The sequence below is a fragment of the Gouania willdenowi genome, chromosome 20 (genome assembly GCF_900634775.1).
Source record: "Gouania willdenowi chromosome 20, fGouWil2.1, whole genome shotgun sequence".
In the NCBI taxonomy this organism is placed as follows: Eukaryota; Metazoa; Chordata; class Actinopteri; order Blenniiformes; family Gobiesocidae; genus Gouania; species Gouania willdenowi.
The window spans coordinates 7710391-7730862 of NC_041063.1; the positions used below are offsets into that span (position 1 = coordinate 7710391).

At 36.6% G+C, this 20472-nt stretch overlaps 1 protein-coding gene across 2 annotated transcripts in view; it reads right to left on the minus strand.

Annotated features, from left to right (window-relative positions):
• The window catches only part of mmp16a (matrix metallopeptidase 16a (membrane-inserted)), an 83227-nt gene that overhangs the window by 15615 nt on the left and 47140 nt on the right, over positions 1–20472 (minus strand). For both annotated transcript variants that reach the window (XM_028434587.1, XM_028434588.1), the window contains 2 exons: positions 7662–7823; positions 2821–3038 (listed from right to left, as the gene is read on the minus strand). In XM_028434587.1, coding sequence (XP_028290388.1) covers positions 2821–3038; positions 7662–7823 — 380 coding nt within the window. The remainder of the gene's footprint in view (positions 1–2820; positions 3039–7661; positions 7824–20472) is intronic.

Below are 20472 nucleotides of genomic sequence, written 5' to 3' on the forward strand. Positions count from 1 at the left end.
ACCAGTTTAAAACCAAAGCAAAAATACAAAAAAAACTAAAACCAGATAAAACAAACCTCCTCCAAGATCCAAATCTGCTTTTTTTCAGATACTATTTGTGATCATTCACACTGTAAAGGCTTGGAAGACATTTATATCCCATTAATAATTATACAGTAGGTCACAATGTATGGACACACATTTCTTTGTTCAATCTGGATTTAATTCAGATAAAACTTGGTGAGAAAATTGAGGAACCAAACCCAACACAAATTTAATTAATTATAAACTGAGATATTATTTTTAAATTTTGTCAATGATGAGAGATAGGAATTTTTTGATTTTCCAAACTGATCAGAATCAGTTTATTGATCTGGATCTCCTCCAAAACGTAATAGAATCTTCCATGGCCTAAGGTCTATCTTTGGTTAAGGTTTTATCAAAGTTAATTCAATACTTTTGATGTAATCCTACTAAAAGACAAACAAATAAACATATAACAAAGGTGAAAATATGAGCTTCATGGAAAAGGTTTGCTCTCTCTCTGTCTGCTCTTACTGTTTTATATTGTTGTAAATTATTTACAGAAAATATAAATGTACATATAAAGCATTTTATTGTAAACAAATGGCCTCATTTCTCTGATTTCAGAATTTTAAAATAACAATTAACGTGAGTCTGAAATCCCAATGTAAACAGTATGATTTTCCATGTTTGTGCTCCTCCTGTCCTTGTGTTTGTGTTTGATTGTCTGTCTGTGTGTGTGTGTGTGTGTCACTATCACAGTGGGTGGATGTGATGCAGCTGCAGACAAGGATATAGATAGCGATGGAGGAAGCTGTGTGTTCATCAACCACATGTAGTGTACTGTACTGTACGCTGCTGTAAACCCAGAAGAACACCAGATGGTTTCAGGTTCATTGAGAGTTGAACCTACAGTGAACCAGTGGACCATTGGGGCTGGGTTTGATGGGACACTTACTGGTGACATTGGATACATTCTGTCATCTGTGAACCTGGACTGACCTTGTGTTACGGGGCCAGAGAAAAACAAAATTTTAAAGCTCGTAAAACAAGAGCCTGAGTGGTGGGCGGGGCTTATAGTAGTGCACAATGTCTGTAGAAAACTCATCTATTCACCATCTATGATTCATTTCAGTCTGAACATACAATACTGATGGAGTTCCTCCAAATTATTTAAGGCAGGAGTTCTCAACCTTTGTGTCAGGACCCCATTCGGGGTCACCAGACATTAGGAGGGGGTCAACAGATGCTTTTAAAAAACTAAGAATATTTTTAGACAATTTGAGCCCATTTTTGCTTATTTTTACAATTTTTCTGCAACTACACCAAACTCACCATATTTGAACCTATTTTCATCACTTTTTATTGCCATATTTTTGCTCCTTTTAATGCATTTTTGCTACATTACTCCCATTTCTGACACTTCTCCATTACATTTCATTGCATTTTCTGAATTTTTTTTTTTTTCCAGCATCATTTCCACCACTTTTCCACCTAATGTCACATATGTTGACCCATTATCGTCACTTTTAACCTCTTTTCACCATATTTCATGATTATTTTGGCCAATTTAACCACATTCATGATTCATGAATTGTTCATATTTTATAAACCCCCACATGCATTAGGATAATATAACACATTTCCTCCATATTTTGCTTTGGAAAACAGCTCAGCTAATGACTAGATGTCAAATCTCACGTGATCACAGTGTGTATTTGTTTCAGTGTGAATAAATATAAAAATGTATCACAACATTTAACTCCATTAACCGTGTTAAGCATGTTTGGAAAAATTCCAGGCAGTTTAACAGCCTGTAATGAGTCTGACGAGAGAAAGACGAGGAAACGGAAATGTATGAAAAAAGAGCTGAGAAAACTTTGAAGGATAGAATCGAAGTCTCTACTTGTTGCTATGACAACAAAGTTTTGTGTCCTTTCCTTCCTGAAATTCGTGCTAAAATGAAATGTTCCCATGAATCCCATCAATCAATCAGATTTAATGTCACAGGTTGAAGGTTTGATTCTCATCTCCACACAAAACAGGGATTGTTCTTGTTCTCCACACCTCTTATTTAACCAATTACCCTGATCTATTTGCACACTCATCATAAAACATCAAAGGCAGCAGGCCTCACAACCCACAGGCTCAAAGGAAAGGTGAAGATGTGAGCTTTTCTTCCTGTGAGTTTTACAGCTAAAGCTAATCTGTAGCGAGCACCTTGTGTCTTTGTGCTTCTGGGCTAACACTGAGTTTACCTCTGTGTCGTACAATACCGTCAATCTTCTACACTCCTTCTCTGTGCTTTAGGAAGTGATGAGAACACGTTCAGATACTGAAAACCAAGAATAAACCAAGAAAAGGAGGGAAAAAAACGACAAAATAGAATCCTCAAATAGACTGAAAAGGGTATATAATGAAAGGTGTAATCTTTAAATCTGGTTTCCCTGCTTTAAAACGCCTGCCAACGTCTCCTAAAGATCAAAGGACGTCCAATCAGAATGAGCTGCACCACATTATCAACACACACACAATCAGATTAGCATCCTTTGTATGTTTAGCTAATCCTCAGCTTTCAAGCAATCCCTTCCTCATTCAGCCTGTCACGCACGCACGCACGCACGCACGCACGTGTTATATTTCTCAGTAAACTGGGTTATCCGTTAGCGTAGCGTCGTGTAACAGTGTTTAAACCTCCACAGATTGATTCCTCTGCTCACACATCACATCACATCCAGATGAAAAAACATCTGCAGGCTGTGAAACTACAGCTAAAAACAAAGTGAATGTGATATATGTATATATATTTATATTTACCTTAAAGACAAACATCTCCCTCCTAAGGATGGCCAACGTGTTGAAGCTTCCATCACAGATGTCAGGCTTGGCGTTGGGGTGGGACGGTCGGTCCCCCGGGGGCAGCCTGGGGGGTCGCGTCTGCCTGTCGGGTTTACGGGGGTCTGATGGAGGGTGAGAGCGAGGGGGCGGAGCCGTGGGCAGAGGCTTGGTCGGCTGGGGGAGTTTATCAGGAGGACCTGGAAGAAATCACACAGAGAGGAAGGACGTGTCACTTCCCTTTCTGTCATTTTTAATCATTTAATAGTTTACCAGATCCTCTATATTCTATGAACAAATTCTAAGATTCTGTATCAGGTAGTACAGAAAGAATTTGGTTGGTACCTAAAATAAACAACATGAATTCATATGATCGGTGATTTTTTTAAAACTCACTGATCAGTGATTGGCCCAAAAATCCTTTTCGTGTAAAGCCTATATAATATATACATAATAATATAAATATGTATTATAAATATAATACATACATATACAGTATCATAATAATAATATGAAATACCCTGAAAGTGCTGAGCTCATCCTGATTTAAAAATTAATTAAAAATCACTATTGCTTTAAAATCAATTAAAATTAAACATTAGGCCGTTGTGTGCCATTAACTAATAGAAATATGCATACTTTCCACACGGCACTTAATAAATAAAGTGATCAAAAATTCAAACGTTTAAAGCCCTTTTTGAATATTAAACATTAAAATCTCATTCTCTGTTTGTTGTTGTGGATTTTATTCTCTTTTTAAACTCATTGTGTTTGCATTTTTAAAACCACATGGACGTCCTAAAATGTGCTTATGAATAAATATATGTAAAGACATCAAATGTAAACATGAGTAGATGTCATATTAATAATTAATGATGGTTTATAATAGACCTACAGTATATTATATACACACAGTGATCAGTTAGAGAGATTACTCATAGTTCTTAGAATAGGAAGAGGTTCCATCATTCCCTGAGGCTCCTTTTGATTCACAGCAGCTGGAACAGGAAGTAGATCACACCTCAGACTGTTGCAGATCTATTTGTTACAGCATTTCTGACCCACTTTTAGAACGTGTGAGTAAAAAGATTAAAAACAGACATAAAGTAGCTTCACATGTTTTATGTGTTTCTATCCAAAGAAAAGAAAAGCAGCATCGATAAGAAATATTTAACATTCTGTTAAATATTCAAAGACGTTTATCAGAGCCGTGAGAAAAAGAGATCTACGTTAAAGATCAACATTAGATTGTAGAAGGACGTGTTGGGAATGAGGATTAACCCTAAAAAACAACGCTATAAATAAATGTGGGTTTGGAACGTGTGATTGAACATTGAAGTGGGTAGTGTGTATGAATAATTAACATGACCATGAACACAGAGAGAACACTGTGTAGCTGTGAGAAATGGGTTAGCATCTGTTAGCATGTGTTCATCATCAGACAGTCTTTCACAGGCAGCACCAGAAATCATTCAGAAAACCAGAGAAACAACAGTTTAACACAGAGAAACACACTAAGTAACCTCATGATTAGAGGATTAAACCTTTAACACAAACACCATGAAAAGGCTGATTTAGATCTAAGATATACGTAAGAGATCCACAGTCCAATGAAAATGAAAGGGGGGCGCAGCAGCAAAAAGCTTTAGGAACCACTGACCGAGAGGGTTGGAAAGGAGCGAAGCATTTCTGGGAAATATACTGTAATTAAAAAATATACATTCAAACTAACTGGAAATTGGAAATAATTTAAAGCAATTGTATCATATCCAAACATCAACGTTAGCATCCATTCAAAATAATACAATTACAAAACAAATCATTTCCTGGAATTTTCAAAGTTGAAAACTTTCCATGGGAATAAACGATAAGATTTCAATATTCGAGGTTGGCCCTAAACAGAGAGTTTAAATTAGTTGAAAAATATGTTTTTAGCATCAGCAAAAATATCAGCATCAGTTATTTAAAATTATTCCCATTTCCTGTTTAATTCAAATAAATAATATTTTTTAATATTCCCCAAATTCCCCAGCTTAAGTTCCTTTGCAACCCTGCGTTTACCTGATTAGTGCGTTTCAATCAATTCAAAGATGTTAGTGATGTTAATGTACACTGTCCCTGTTAAAGTAACTAATAAATACATAAGCTGTTAACATCACACGCCATTATTTCTTTAGTTAAAACTCTTTAACAACAACATTAGCATGTAGCATTTACAGCTACTGATGATTAAACAGTGTCTCTGTAGGTTTGTGTGGGACGCAGACACCAAGTCTTTCAGATGTTTTTAAGTAATTTCTGTACATTTTTGTAGTTATCTTGTGTGTTTTTGGAGTCATTTTACGAGTGACAGTATGTTTCTTTTCTGGCTGCCAGTGTCCAATGTCTGATTTTATCCAGTCACCATGACGGTGATGAAATTATTTTGTTTTTATTAATTACTTTTACGACGACACTTATAAATAATAAAAATGATCTCTCAACTTGTTTACTTTATGAGAACGGTTAGGATCAATAATGATCTTTTATTGTGTCTTATTTAAAACCTACTTCAAATCTTCCATTTCTGCTCTGATGTGTTATTATCTTTACCTCCTCTAGGCTCTACAGTGACTGAGTAAAAAAGGCTGTGAGGGATTTAGCATCATGTCCTGCCCTTCAACTCATGATCCCTGTGTGTGTGTGTGTGTGTGTGTGTGTGGAAACAGATGGAGCTGCTTTCATTTCTCACAGGAGTTAAGGACACCACAGTTATCTCTGAACGTATCTGTCAAACACGCCTCACATCATATTAATGCACGACTAACACAACATGAGAAGCGTTTCAACACATCCACGTCTCAGTACGTGAACTTTAAACACGTGGTCTTAAAGTGAACTCTGACTCAGAGTAAATCAGAGCTGCTGCTCATAGAAAATCCTCCAGCATCCAAATGAATTTCACACTGTTACTCTGAGCTGTTGGAGCTTTGTGAGGAGGAGACAAAGCTGACAGCAATCAGTGTGTGTCAGTGATGGAGGATGTAGCTCCTCCCACATTTACCTCACACTCACATTTAGTCATTTAGTCAATCCTATGCTGCGACGTTTCAGGAGAAGAATATTTAACAAAGTAACGCTCACTGTTTTTTTTTTTCTCCCACTTTGTCTGCACATGCAGTCAAAGGTCAACACTACATGAAGTGCAATCTTTTTAAGACAAGCAATGCATGTTTTATTATTCCAGTTAAATAAATGAATTTATTTTATTGCATAATTGTGACCATCACCAGCCCTCCCTAAGGAAGGGTAAGAAAGGGAGAATATAAAAAGAGAGGACAGTGTTACACCTGGGTGAGGAGGTGGGGGGGAGGTGGAGGGGGAAGGGAGCAGGGAGGAGAGATTCTAGGTAGAAAAATGGAAGGGTAGGAAAGAGTTGATTATTGTAAAGTGAGAGTGAGATGTGAAGTTGTAGGCGTGAGGTTTAGGTATAATGGTGGTGGCTGTGGACAGAGGGGAGGAGTGAGTGGTAATACCTAAAACAGGTATTTGGGATCAACGTGTCTAAAGTTAAGCCTACTACGAGTTTTATCCCACAGTCCAAGGCAGAACAGTGCATCGTAGACCGATGTATGTGCAAGAAACGCCACTGCAAACCCTGTGCAAGCTGAAAGAGCGGGGGCCAGGGAGCCCAGGCAACCCCCCCACGGCCGCTCAGTCCTCCAGACGCCCCCAAGACACCAAGCCGAGAGGCAGCCACTGCCCCCCACATACACACCCGAGAAAGCACCAAGGAGCCGAGGACCCAGCGCGCCCCGCCACCGACCCCAACCCCCAACCCCAAGGCCCTTCACCGACAACCACCCCACCACCCCCACCTCCGCACTCAATCCCCCGAGGGGAGGGCCCAGAGAGCCCCCTGCCCACCCAGCAGACAGCCAGAGCCGCGCCGAATGGGCAGCCGGCGGGCATCCGCCAGCAGGGACCGGACCCCAGGCCAGAAGGACCCGGAATAGAAGCAGCACCGGGAACAGCCCGCCCAAGGACAACGACCACACCCCCGGCCGCCCTGGGCAACAAGGGGACGCTGCACGCCGCACGCCAGCCCCCAGGCGCACCGACCCAGCTACCCAGCTACCCAAGTCACATTTTTTGTTTTTTTTTTCATGCCGCCAGCACGATGCGGCCCCCCCAAGGGCCCAGCCAGACCGCCACACTGGCATGCGGCGCGCGCAGAAGAGAGGTGGGACATCCCCAACGCTTTATTCCTGATTCCTACACAATACGAGTTTTACACATTGAAAAATTGTTTTATTTTCCATATTGAGTTTGAAACTTGGAAAGCTCATACAGAGTTCAGTTAAATACATTTAAATAAATACATATTATGATAATAAATATAAACATGAGAAATTTTATTTTTTGTGATTTTTCTTTTTTAAAATAAAATACATTTCGTAATCCCAACATCTCATAAATTAGCATATATCGTGTATCGTCCCACTCTACTACTACACAGAGTAATTGATTTTGTTCTTAAATAATCTACAAGTAGCTTCCATAATTAGAGGTAATCAAAGATTTAATTTAAACAGCTCAGCGAGAGTGAGACTGAGTGTTAGCCAAAGAGCTAGCCTGGTAGCTGTTAGCAGGGCGTTAGCCAACGAGCTAGCCTAGTAGCTGTTAGCAGAGTGTTAGCTAGCTGGATTGTTAGCTTGACAGTGCTAACCAGAGTTTTCAGTCACTGCTATAGGAAGTGTGTCCAGTAGGAGGCAGATAAACGTCACTGTGCGTCCGTGCAGCACACAGGGTGTGTTAGCAACACATTAGCGTGGTGGTCTCACCATAAATCTTCTGGATCCCCAGCAGGTCGTCCATGGGTAGTTTGAAGTTGTCCGTGTCCATGTACTGGTAGAACGGAGCCATGATGGCCGTGGGGTCGTTGGAGTGTTCCAGGCCGAGGGCGTGGCCTAGCTCATGGACAGCGACCAGGAAAAGATCATTACCTATAGATATAGACAGACAGAGGAACATATCAATACCTATAGGAACATAGAAAGAGGAACAGAGAGTGAGGAACAGGTCTGATAAGAATGATAAAGGAATTAAAATCCTTCTAATCACAAGAATGTGCTAAAAAATATAAGCTGAAAATGATTCCATTAAACAGTTTGATAGTTATTATTATTATATGTGAGAGCAAACATTGATCTAATATTTGAACTGATGACAGAAACAATGTGAGTCTCTCCTTCAGGAATAAAAACAGCTTCACGTGTTAGTGGAAACTCCTGCTATAGTGAGCCTCTACTGTCCAATGAATGAATGAATAATGAAGTGAAGCTGCTTAACCAGACCTCAAGAGCAGATTTGGGTGAAGAGTAGAAGACAAGTTTTTTTGAAAATACTGAAGAATTTCTCATTTGTAACCCACAGTGAACGCACTAAATCACTAAAAACACACAAACCAAAAACACAGATTTGTGTAGTAAATATTAAAAAAATTTTAAAAACGCAAAAAATAACAAACATGCAAAACGATAACAACAACTTAGAAAATGACTCCAAAAACACAAAAAAAGACAGCAAAAATGCACAAACTGACAACAAAGCACCCAAAACATAAATACACATAATGAAGACAACAATCACTACCAAAACACGAAGAAAAAAAAAGTAAAAACACAAAATGACAACAAAGATACACACATAAGCTTAACAAATGCCCAAAACTTAAATATATGACTGCAAAACACACAAAAGAAGAGGAAAATTGAACATGTGACCCTCAGATCAGACACAATCACATTCAGTCAGAGCACACACCAATGCTACGTGTGTTAGCTTGTCATGATAGAAAGAATGAAGATGCTACATGTGTTAGCTTGTAATGGAGAATTACGATGCTACATGTGTTAGCTTTTAATAAAGAATGACGATGCTATATGCGTCAGCTTGTAATCATAGAAAAAATGCAGACGCTACATGTGTTAGTTTTTAATAAACAATGACGATGCTAAATATGTTAGCTTGTAATCATAGAAAAAATGCAGATGCTACATGTGCTAGCTTTTACTAAAGAATGACGATGCTACATATAATAACTTGTAATTATAGAAATAATGAAAATACTACATGTATTAGCTTATATTAAAGAATGCAGATGCTATGTGTGTTAGCTTTTAATAAAGAATGACGATGCTCCATGTGCTAGCTTAAAATAAAGAATGAAGATGCTACATGTTATATTTTAATAAAGAATGAAGATGCTACATGTGTTAGCTTATAATAAAGAATGAAGATGCTACATGCGTTAGCTTGTAATAAAGAATGCAGATTCTACGTGTGCTAGCTTTTAATAAAGAATTAAGATGCTACATGCGTTAGCTTATAATAAAGAATGAAGATACTACATGTTTTATTTTAATAAAGAATGATGATGCTACATGCGTTAGCTTATAATAATGAATGAAGATGCTACATGCATTAGCTTATAATAAAGAATGCAGATGCTACATGTTAGATTTTAATAAAGAATGATGATGCTACATGTGTTAGCTTTTAATGAAGAATGATGATGCTACATGTGTTAGCTTTTAATGAAGATTGACGATGCTACATATGTTAGCTTGTAATCATAGAAAAAATGCAGATGCTACATGTGTTAGCTTTTAATAAAGAATGACGATGCTACATATGTTAGCTTGTAATCATAGAAAAAATGCAGATGCTACATGTGTTAGCTTTTAATAAAGAATGACGATGCTACATATGTTAGCTTGTAATCATAGAAAGAATGAAAATACTACATGTATTAGCTTATATTAAAAATGCAGATGCTACGTGTGTTAGCTTTTAATAAAGAATGACGATGCTCCATGTGGTAGCTTAAAATAAAGAATGAAGATGCTACATGTGTTAGCTTATAATAAAGAATGAAGATGCTACATGCATTAGCTTGTAATAAAGAATGCAGATTCTACGTGTGCTAGCTTTTAATAAAGAAATAAGATGCTACATGCGTTAGCTTATAATAAAGAATGAAGATACTACATGTTTTATTTTAATAAAGAATGATGATGCTACATGTGTTAGCTTATAATAATGAATGAAGATGCTACATGTTATATTTTATTAAAGAATGAAGATGCTACATGCATTAGCTTATAATAAAGAATGCAGATGCTACATGTTAGCTTTTAATAAAGAATGATGACGCTACGTGTGTTAGCTTTTAATAAAGAATGATGACGCTACGTGTGTTAGCTTTTAATAAAGAATGCAGATGTTACATGTGTTAGCTTATAATGAAGAACACAGATGTTCAGTGATGGTAGATCTGTGTGTGTGCAGCTCTCAGAACAAAGAAATCAGATGTAATATTGATCCACAACAAAGACTTTGTTCTTGGAACAGACACATCTAGAGCTCAGGATGATGATCAATCTTTAAACTGCCTCCACGGCACACCACACAGCTGCAGAATATCTGATAGAATGACCATGTCCGTGGAAATAATCTGGTATTTATAAATGTTCAGCTGTGAATCAGTGTTTTCTCATCATATGTTGAACATGTGAAATCATCTACCACGTTTAAAAGTAAAGTAATAAATAATTCAGCGTTTAGATGCATGTTTAGTGGGCAGGTCAACATTTTTACTAATGAGAGGAAGATAGAAACATGTTGTTTGGATCACATGTTCCTCCTCCTGGTACTGCACTAACGTAAACACAGGCTGAGATTAGAATCACATCTTCCTCCTGATGAAGAAGCGATAACGTTTATGTGCTAACTAACGTGTTCATGACATACAGCAGACATCAGAAACATGTGGCCCTCCAAAGGAAACACAAAATGACAAAAAAAAAAAAAACATACAGAAATACACAAAAATATACAAAATCACAAAAAAACACAGAAATACACAAAAATATACAAAATGACAAAAAAAAAAACACAGAAATACACAAAAATATACAAAATGACAAAAAAAACAAAAAAAAAACATACAGAAATACACAAAAATATACAAAATGACAAAAAAAAGACGAAATTACTAAGAAGGCACACACAAAAGGACTAAAAAAATGTGTTGAAAATACCAAGAAAAACAGCTAAAATTACTCAAAAAACATAAAACAAGAAAAAGCACAGAAAATGACAAAGATATATAAAATGACAATAACAATATAAATGATAGAGGTACACAAAAAATTACTCAAAAACACAAAACAACAAAAATACAAAGAATGACAGATAAATATACAAAACAACAACAAATATGTAAAAAAATTAGATACAATTGCAAAAAGACTACAAAGGTACAGGAAAAATACACAAAACAGCAAAAACATACCAAATGACAAAATTAGTCAAAAATTACACAAATTACAACCAAAAAAAACCTGAAAAACTAAAAAAAAATAGAAAAACAGTAATAATACACAAAATGTCTTCGGAAATACACAAAAAATTACAAAAAAATGCAAAGCGACAACAGTACCACAGAGAATGACAGAAAATATATAAAACAACAATAAAACAAAGAATATAAAAATGAGAGAAAAATATACGAAACAGCAGAAGTACATAAAATGACGAGGATCCAGTGTTTCTAATTGTTCAATCAGCTCTAACTCCTCCCACAGAGGCTCCTCCCACTGTCACTGAATAAATAGATGTTTCTGTGAAGTCAGCAGAGAAAAGGAAGAAGGTCAAGAGAACAATGACATCCAACTGGGAACCTACAACACAAATATAGGTTTTCACATTAAAAGCACCTCGTCAAGGAACCGTCACTAAAATATTAATATTGTAAAGTCATTGTTCATTGGATTTGTTTAAATAGAGATTCTATTGAGGCGTTGTTTCCTTTTTCCTGTTGCTAGCTGACTCAGAGCTTTGTAAAGTAGAACAGGAAGAGAGAGGAAGGAAATCAGCTGTTTCCTCTTACTGGGCTAAAGTTCATCACTGAACCAGGAAGAAAAAGACGTCATGAGAAATAAGAAAGAGCGTGACATCAGGAAACAGGAAGCAGGAAGCATGTGATGAAGGGGATGTGAACTAGTGCCTGGCTCAGAGGGCTCCAGGCACTAAAGACTAGATTTCACTGAGTGACCTTTGATACAGACTCACAAAAGCTGCTTTCAGCTCCTCATGCACACACTGTAACTACAGTAACACAATGTTTGACTTCAGCCACAGATACACACATTATCTAGCTCACAAACATGTGATTGTATCTGATCTGAGGACAGAGCTCTACACAAACCTTTCCAGTGGTGACACTGACAGGAAATAAAAAGTTTGTGTGATTTTTAAAATTTATTTTATGGTATATCTACTGCACATTTTGTGTCTATTTTCTTGATTTCGGGAGTCATTAAGAATATTTTGTGTATATTTATCATCATATTGCATGTTTTACAAGAAATTTTTGTATAATGTAGTTTTTGTTGTTGTTCTGTGTGTGTATGGGGACATTTTATGTATTATTGTAGCTATTTTGTGTGTTTTGTGAGTAATTTTGTGCATTTTTGTTGTCATATTGTGTGTATTTTTCTGTCATTTTGTGTTTGTCTTTTTTCTTTGTATATTCTTGCATGTTTTACAAGTCATTTTGTGCATTTTTGACATTTTATATATTTTTCTCATATTGTGTACATTTGTTTTCGTTGTGTGTTTTTCAATTTTGTGTGTGTATGTTGTAGTTTGTGGTTGTTCTGTGTGTTTATGGAGACATTTTGTGTATTTTTGTTCCTTTTGTAAATTATTTTAGCCATTTTGTGTCTTTTTAAAGCAGCCTTGTGTTTTACGAGTCATTTTGTGCATTTTGTATAATATTGTGCATTTTTTCAGTTTTGTCATTTTGTATATGTCTGTTTTCTTTTACCTTTTGGAGTCATTAAGTATATTTTTATTCCTTTTGTAAATTATTTTAGCCATTTTGTGTCTTTTTAAAGCAGTCTTGTGTTTTGCGAGTCATTTTGTATAATATTGTGTATTTTTTCAGTTTTGTCATTTTGTATGTGTCTGTTTTCTTTTACCTTTTGGAGTCATTAAGTATATTTTTGTTCTTGTATATTTTGTGTATTTTCGGAGTCATCTTGTGTGTTTTACCAGTAATTTTGTGCATTTTTTGCATCATATATATTTTTGTCATATTGTCTGCATTTGTTGTCCTGTGTTTTTTGGATTCGTTTTGCGTGTTTTTCTGTCGGCCATTTTGTGTGCATTTATTGGAGTGTTTTGGTAGTTGTTCTGTGTGTTCATGAAGTCACGTTGTGTATTTTTGTTGTCTTTTGTATATGTTTTTCAGTCATTCTGTGTATTTTTATAGCAGTATTGTGTGTTTTGCTTTTCGTTGTCATAAGGTATATTTTTATTGCTGTTTTGTGTATTTCTCTGTCATTTTGGAGTCTTTTTGTTCCATTTACTTTTGGGTCACACAAGAATAAACAGAGGGCCACTCATGGCCCCCACGCCTCCAGTTGGTTGTTCACTGGTTTAGGTGTGTGTGTGTGTGTGTCTCTCTAACACAGTCTGTAGCTACTCTCCGTAGGCAGTGAGGAGGATGTGAACACAATGCTGGGCTTTTATTTTGTCGGGGTGTGAATCAGTGAGTCTACTAGTCCAAACCAAACTGCTCGTTATGTAACCATGAACAGTTCATCTCTTCTTCTTGTCCATTTTTATACATACATTTTTCCTTATTTTTGTTTTTGGAGTTATGTATATTTTTGTTCTAAGTTCTGTTGTCATTTTGTGTCACTTTGTATATATTTTTCCTCATTTGTTTATTTTTGTTGTCATTTTGTATTGTGTTTGTTATGTTTTTTTCTGTTATTTTGTGTATTTCCATATTATTTTTGTGTAATTTATAACATGCATAGTTTCACTTTGTGCGTTTAATTGGGGGCCACATATAATTACACTGAGGGCCATGTGTGGCCCCTGAGCCGCCAGTTTCCCACAACTGTTTTATACATTTTTTTTAAAGTTACCGTCAACACAAAGAGGTGAAACAACACACGGGAAAAATAGAATCTATTTCCCGTGTGAACACGTAGTTGTTCCTACGTCTGAATGAGTTTGTATTTGTGATGTTGTTGCTGCTTCTTTCTTTCGTTCTCATTATTTTTTCAGGAGGTTCTTTGAAGGCAGTGAACCTGCTCCAAAGCTTCCTTCTGATCACCAGCAGGAGCACAAAGCTAAAAATAAACCTGCAAGGACACCATATGCTCCTCCTGTGTTCCACTAGCACCGTCTATATCTTTTTGTGTGTGTTTACAGTGTTTACAGTGTTCTGAGTCACAAAACAGTGAAGTCTGAACACTTCTTTTTAAGGGTGCCTAAAAAAATCAATTAACGTCCGAATCACCATTCTTATTAAGATTCTATTTTCAAGAATCTATTTTTCTATATGTTTGTCAGGTAACGGCCTCCATAGCGGATTGTTCCATTTCAGCAAAGCGGGGTGCTTGGGTGCACTTTAGATTCTACAGTAAAGTTTCAAAAAACATTTTTAGACATTATCAACATTCTTTACAGCATTTTGTGTTGTTTACTTTATTTTAATCTGTTGTCATTTGGTACATTTCCCTCTAACTTTGGTCTTTATTTTTGTTATCATTTTGTGCCTTTTTGTGCCCCACAAAGCAAATCCCCAAAAATTATAATTCAAGAAGTTGCGAGGAATAATAAGCCCAACAAAATACACAAAATAACTCCCAAAACACACAAATCGACAATAAAATGCACAAAATAAATACACAAAAAATTCCAAAAATACACAAAATGACAACAAAGACAGACACAACAATCACTTAAACAAAGAAAATGACTACAAAAACATCAACACATTACAGAATAGCTCAAAAGACACAAATTGTCAACAAAATTACACAAAAAGGCAGAAAAATACGGAAAACATCAAAAATACAGAAACTGACCCTAAAAACGCACAAATTGACAATAAAATTACACAAAAATGTGCTCAGATTGGTCATTATTCTAAATGCTGAAATGAACATTGATCATGTGACTAGATCTCAGATCAGATCTAATCACGTTTGTGGCTCCTGCTGTGATAGAGTTGGCCACCCCTGCCCTACAGAGTGAAGAAGAGAATAGATATGTAGACTCCTGTGTGTAGGTATTGCTCACATGATGTGATAACACTGATATTAAACGTCAGTCACCTTTGGGTGAAGCTGGTTATTTGTCAGAGTAACAAAAGGAAAATGCTCTTTTCTTTTCTTTGCGTTAAAATCCAATCAGCCTCCCAGTGAGCTCCAGTCTAAACTGATTGTACGTTATCAGCTGCTGTGCTGTGAGCATTTCTTTGATTCCTCACAAAGACGAACACAATCCACAGAGATGACCTTGTGATGAAGCCCAGATGCTACACGCTCCTCGTCTCTCGCTCCTCGCCTACTTCGTCACGACGGGAAACAAAATGTGCAAATGTCTTTTCTTTGGAGAGGTTGGTTCACTGATGTAATCATCTCCATCTGTAGCTACAGTCAATCCTCTACTCTTTGTCCTTCAGCGCTCCATGTCTACGTTCTTATTTTACATCCTGGGTATTTTCTCAGTTCAACCTTTGCCCTTTATACCTCTACACGTTTAGAATCCATCCATCTCTCTATTCTTCCATCTCTCTATTCTTCCATCTCTCTTTTATTCCATCACTGTTTCCTTCCATCTCTCTTTTATTCCATCACTGTTTCCTTCCATCTCTCTTTCTTCCATCCATCCATTCATCAGATGAACTAGTGTGTTTGAAGGCTGATCATCATTGTTCTCTATAAAACAACAGCAGCTGATTCTGATCTATTATGAACACTGTGAGCTGAGAATTCTGTCAGCGTGAAGAGAAATAAAGACTTCAAACTCAAAGACTGATTGTGTTCAGTACCTTCAGTAGGAAAAAGACAGATACTGTTACTATATTTGGCCAAATCAACATTCAAAAGTAACTAATAATCACAAAAGTGACCTAAAGAGACTTGAAGCTGCTGCAGACGATCATTATCGATCAGATAAAGACAGGGTTACATCTTGATCAATAAATCAATGATGCATTTGATGTTATTTCTATTAATACACATTGTCTCCAGACATTTGCGATGCTGTTATTCTAAATTAGACAATACCTGCGATCACTGTCCAAACGTCTAATCACCGCAACATTTCCACAATTTTTCAAAAACATCCGAACTGATCATTAAGACCTGCAGCGTGAACGTAGCCTTATTCTCTCTTTAATAATCTCTGCACTGAAAACCTTGATAATGTGATGCAAATAATCAATTTCTTGTTAATGTAGAGTGAATCTGAGCTGTTTTCTCTACTGTTATTAAATAATTAAAAAGACAATCAGTTATTTTACAAATTGACCCATTTATGCAAAGTTATAAAGAACAATAAAGTATTCAAATTGTGCGACTTTTAACCCAACAATCACAAAGAGTATATTAATAAGTTGTAGTTGATGTGATCTTCTGATCTGTATTTTCATTTTTAGGAAGAAAAGCTGGTTACTATGGTAACAGGCTACAGCTAATGGAGATCCTTAATAAACACAAAAATAAGATGTCAACGAGTGACTGAGTGAATTGTAATTATTGTAACGTTTACCAAATCCTTGAATTATCTTCTAACTCACTCTTGATAAAGTACTTTATTAAACATGTGAATAAAGTCTGTCAGGCTGTTATTATTATTATTTAATCCCAGTCTCACTGTAACTGCAGCGTGAGCCAAAAATACGTAGTTTAACTTCAAAATAATCCTGTCCTCAGATGGCTCTGCAGTCAGAGGAGAGCAGGTGTGTGTGTGTGTGTGTGTGTGATAAGCTCTATCTCCCTGAAGACACACACTAATCCTCCTGTGAGCCTCAGTGACATCATCAATAAAACAATAGTGACATATTAGAGCTGAGACGATACACTTTAGATTCCCAAAACAACAGATTAATCAAACACTTGTAGAATCAATACATCAGCCATAGTTGCACCAAATAACACACATCACAGTTTATTATTTATACTGAAACACATGAACGTGCACAAACATGTAGAGCTAACCTATAAACACATGGGAATAAATATCAATTTTTAATATCGTCACAAAATAAGTCACCACACGTGAATCTATATGTTTTCCCTTCTGTGTGTTTATGCTAGTGCTGCACGCTATGGACAAAACTCGTATCTCAATATTTTTTGCTCAAAATGTTGATATAAAATATGAATCTGGATATTTTTACGTCTTCAAATGCCACACAGACATATTTATTAACAAACAACTGATCAATATGTTCCACTTTAGGCTGTTTCTCCTCTATGGGACAGCACGTGTGAGTGAGTTCTGTAGTGTGGCTTGTTTCGGGGAAGGTCAGTAATCTTTATAACTGTGCTTTACATGTTCTGAGAAGTAGTGAAAGCAGCAACTTCTAAAATATAAAATAAAAATATATATCAATATTGGTGCTATAGTAATTTATCGCCAAAATAAGAAACTTTATGTGTCTGTAATGTTTATCAACCACTGCAAAGAAATGACGAAGCAACTCTGACAGAAGCAAAGTACAAACATTAGGATTTACTAAATCTGAAGAGATTTATGTGTTACAGACTCACACGTTACAATAACACACACACACACACACACACACACACACACACACACACACACACACACACACACACACACACACACACACACACACACACACACACACACACACACACACACACACACACACACACACACACACACACACACACACACAGTCCCATCGATCTTCCTCCAAGACAGAAATCTCAGGTAATCCAACGAGATCAAATGTGATCTCAGCTGTGCTTCAAGCAACTCAGGTTTTTCAGATCTCCTACTTTAAGAAACTGACCTTGAATGCCAACTGAAGGCGGAGCTCCTATTCCGCAATCTGTATTATGTATTTTTACATAAAATATTCTGTGGGCCGAATTTGATGCTCAAAAGGGCCGGACTTGGCCCCCGGGCCTCAAGGTATATGTCTTAGAGGATCCTTTCTGAGGAGAATTGCTACAAAAACAGCCTGCTTAGAAGAAAACTGTATCCAAATGTTTTTTAACTGCCACACTAACGGTGTTCACACATGCATTAAAACATGTTTTATATCAGGATGGACTTGTTTTATCTCAGTTATTTTTAAGCTTTTCCTCTCAGGCTGAATCAGAAACCAACATGGCTATTATCCTGAGCACCTGAGAACAGTGGGAGGAGTTACATAACATTAGTGAGTGTGAGCAGCAGCTGTGATGAGCTGTAGAACCCAACAGGAACATTAGAACACATCTGTGACAGACAGGGGGAGGGTGAATCACTGACAGATGCTTCTCCTTCCTACAGGGCACCGTGTGTGTGGGTCATATTTATTCATCATGTCAGTAGTTGATTTGAGGTCAGTAGTGATTCCTGTCTGTTCAATTATTCCAGGTTCTTTTAAAGCTGTTCATTATGTAACATCAGAGCCTCTAAAACATCTCAGAAACACAACGCCCTCACTACATCTATATAAATACTGCTCTTCTTCTTCTTCTTCTTCTTCTTCTCCTTCTCCTTCTCCTTCTCCTTCTCCTTCTCCTTCTCCTTCTCCTTCTTCTTTTTCTTTTTCTTTTTCTTTTTCTTTTTCTTCTTCTTCTTCTTCTTCTTCTTCTTCTTCTTCTTCTTCTTCTTCTTCTTCTTCTTCTTCTTCTTCTTCTTCTTCTTCTTCTTCTTCTTCTTCTTCTTCTTCTTCTTCTCTACATCAAATGTTTGCTCCACTTCTTCTTCTCTGACTCCAAACATGAATCCATGGAGTCTGTTTCCTCTCAGGGGTTAATAATCCTTTATTTTTATATTTTTCTAGTGACCTCATAACCAATGAGCATGTGTTGTGACTGTCACTGTGATGACATGTGACTCAGATGTGACAGGGTCGACTCCTTCCTCAGGGGCCAGGGCACATTTAAAACATTCTAACTAACAAATACGACAGAACATGAATATATTATATTGATCATTTGGATCAAACAACAATCAAAAACATGTATAAAGCTCAGTTAATGTGTAACAAAATGCAGACCAGTTTATATTGAAGTGGGCCACAGATTTATCATTCATGTGCTCTAGTATAATAGTATTTAAAGTATGTAAAGCACTAACAATATCCAGGCAATAAGTGACAGATTTCAGTCCTTGCAGGATTTTTATTTAATTTGAGTAAATTATGTAAAATTATTTCAGGAAAATGGAGTTCTTTGAACAATTTAGGATTTAAAATTAGATGTGATAAAAGCATGGGAAAATTGCTATCCTCCAAATATTGTTGAGTTTCATTAAATTTGTGTATTTAGAAGAGCTGAGATATCTAAAACTGAAATATTTAGCCATTTAAACAATAATTTATGTTTATTCTGTCTTTTTACCTTTCTCCTATGAGCCAAATTGGGAGTTTTAAAAGGGCCAGATTTGGCCCCCGGGCCTTGAGTTTGACACAAGTGCCTTAAATGAACGTAATCAGAGGAAACAAAGACATGGTAGCTGGGTTTCCATTAAATATTTTTGCAAAATAAAAGCGATATTTCTAAATGTCGACAAAGTGTAATTACGCTTTGAACTTGTTTCCATTGAATGTTACTTTGGGGAGGAGCCTCGTAACTCCCGTGAAATCTCATCCAATGAGACGTCACTGCAGGAAGATGGACGCTCAGAACATCCTTATAACACTCTATTCCTTTGTTTTTTCACGTCTAATGTGGCATTAATAATTTTTTAAGTATAACGCTAAAAATGTCCTCTTCTGTCCACACGTACCGCGTCATGTTAACTCGGAGAGCAGTGGTCATGTGACCAGCTAAGTCACATCCTGTGAAGCGTATTTGCGGAAAAAGTGTTTTCATAGCGCTTTTGCGACACATTTCAATATTGAAAAACCTACTCATCAAAGCGTAAAAACCTTTTTTGGGATATTTGAGTGTTTTTTCAAAATTTGGATGCTTCCATTACCAGTCTTTATTGCGCTATTTAGATTTTGTGCATTTCCAAGGGTAATGGAACTGATGTGTTTCAGCAGTCACTGATGTAATGAAAAGAAGCAGTCAGAAAAACGAGAGGAAAAGAGAAATAAACTCCAACATCTAACTAGTTAATAGTTAACTAGTTGATAGTTAACTAGTTAACAGACAATAAGAGATAAAACTCCAACAATGAACTCCAACAGATTTAAAGCTTCTGGTTTTGTTTCAAAATTTCCCAAATTCCATTCCAGGGTTTACTCATTTCCACATCACGTTAACCATCATCTTTCTGTGTTTGGATACTTTACTGCCAATTAAACTTCCTGAAGTTGTACCAAACATGATAAATAGGGTTAAAAGAGTCAACCACTGCTATTCATTTTATATTTTATATGCTTTGTTAGGCTGAAATTACATCACAAGAGCTTAGCATGTCTGTTAGCCACAATGCTAACCCTCAGCCTCCCGTCTAACAGGAAAAATCCTATAGAAATGTGTGAAACCTTTGAGTACCAACCAGAGAATTACCCTTATGTTTTTTCTGTTCGTTTTCCACGATCATGGAAAACCTGAGGTCCTAGAGAAGTGTTGGTCCTGGAGAGCC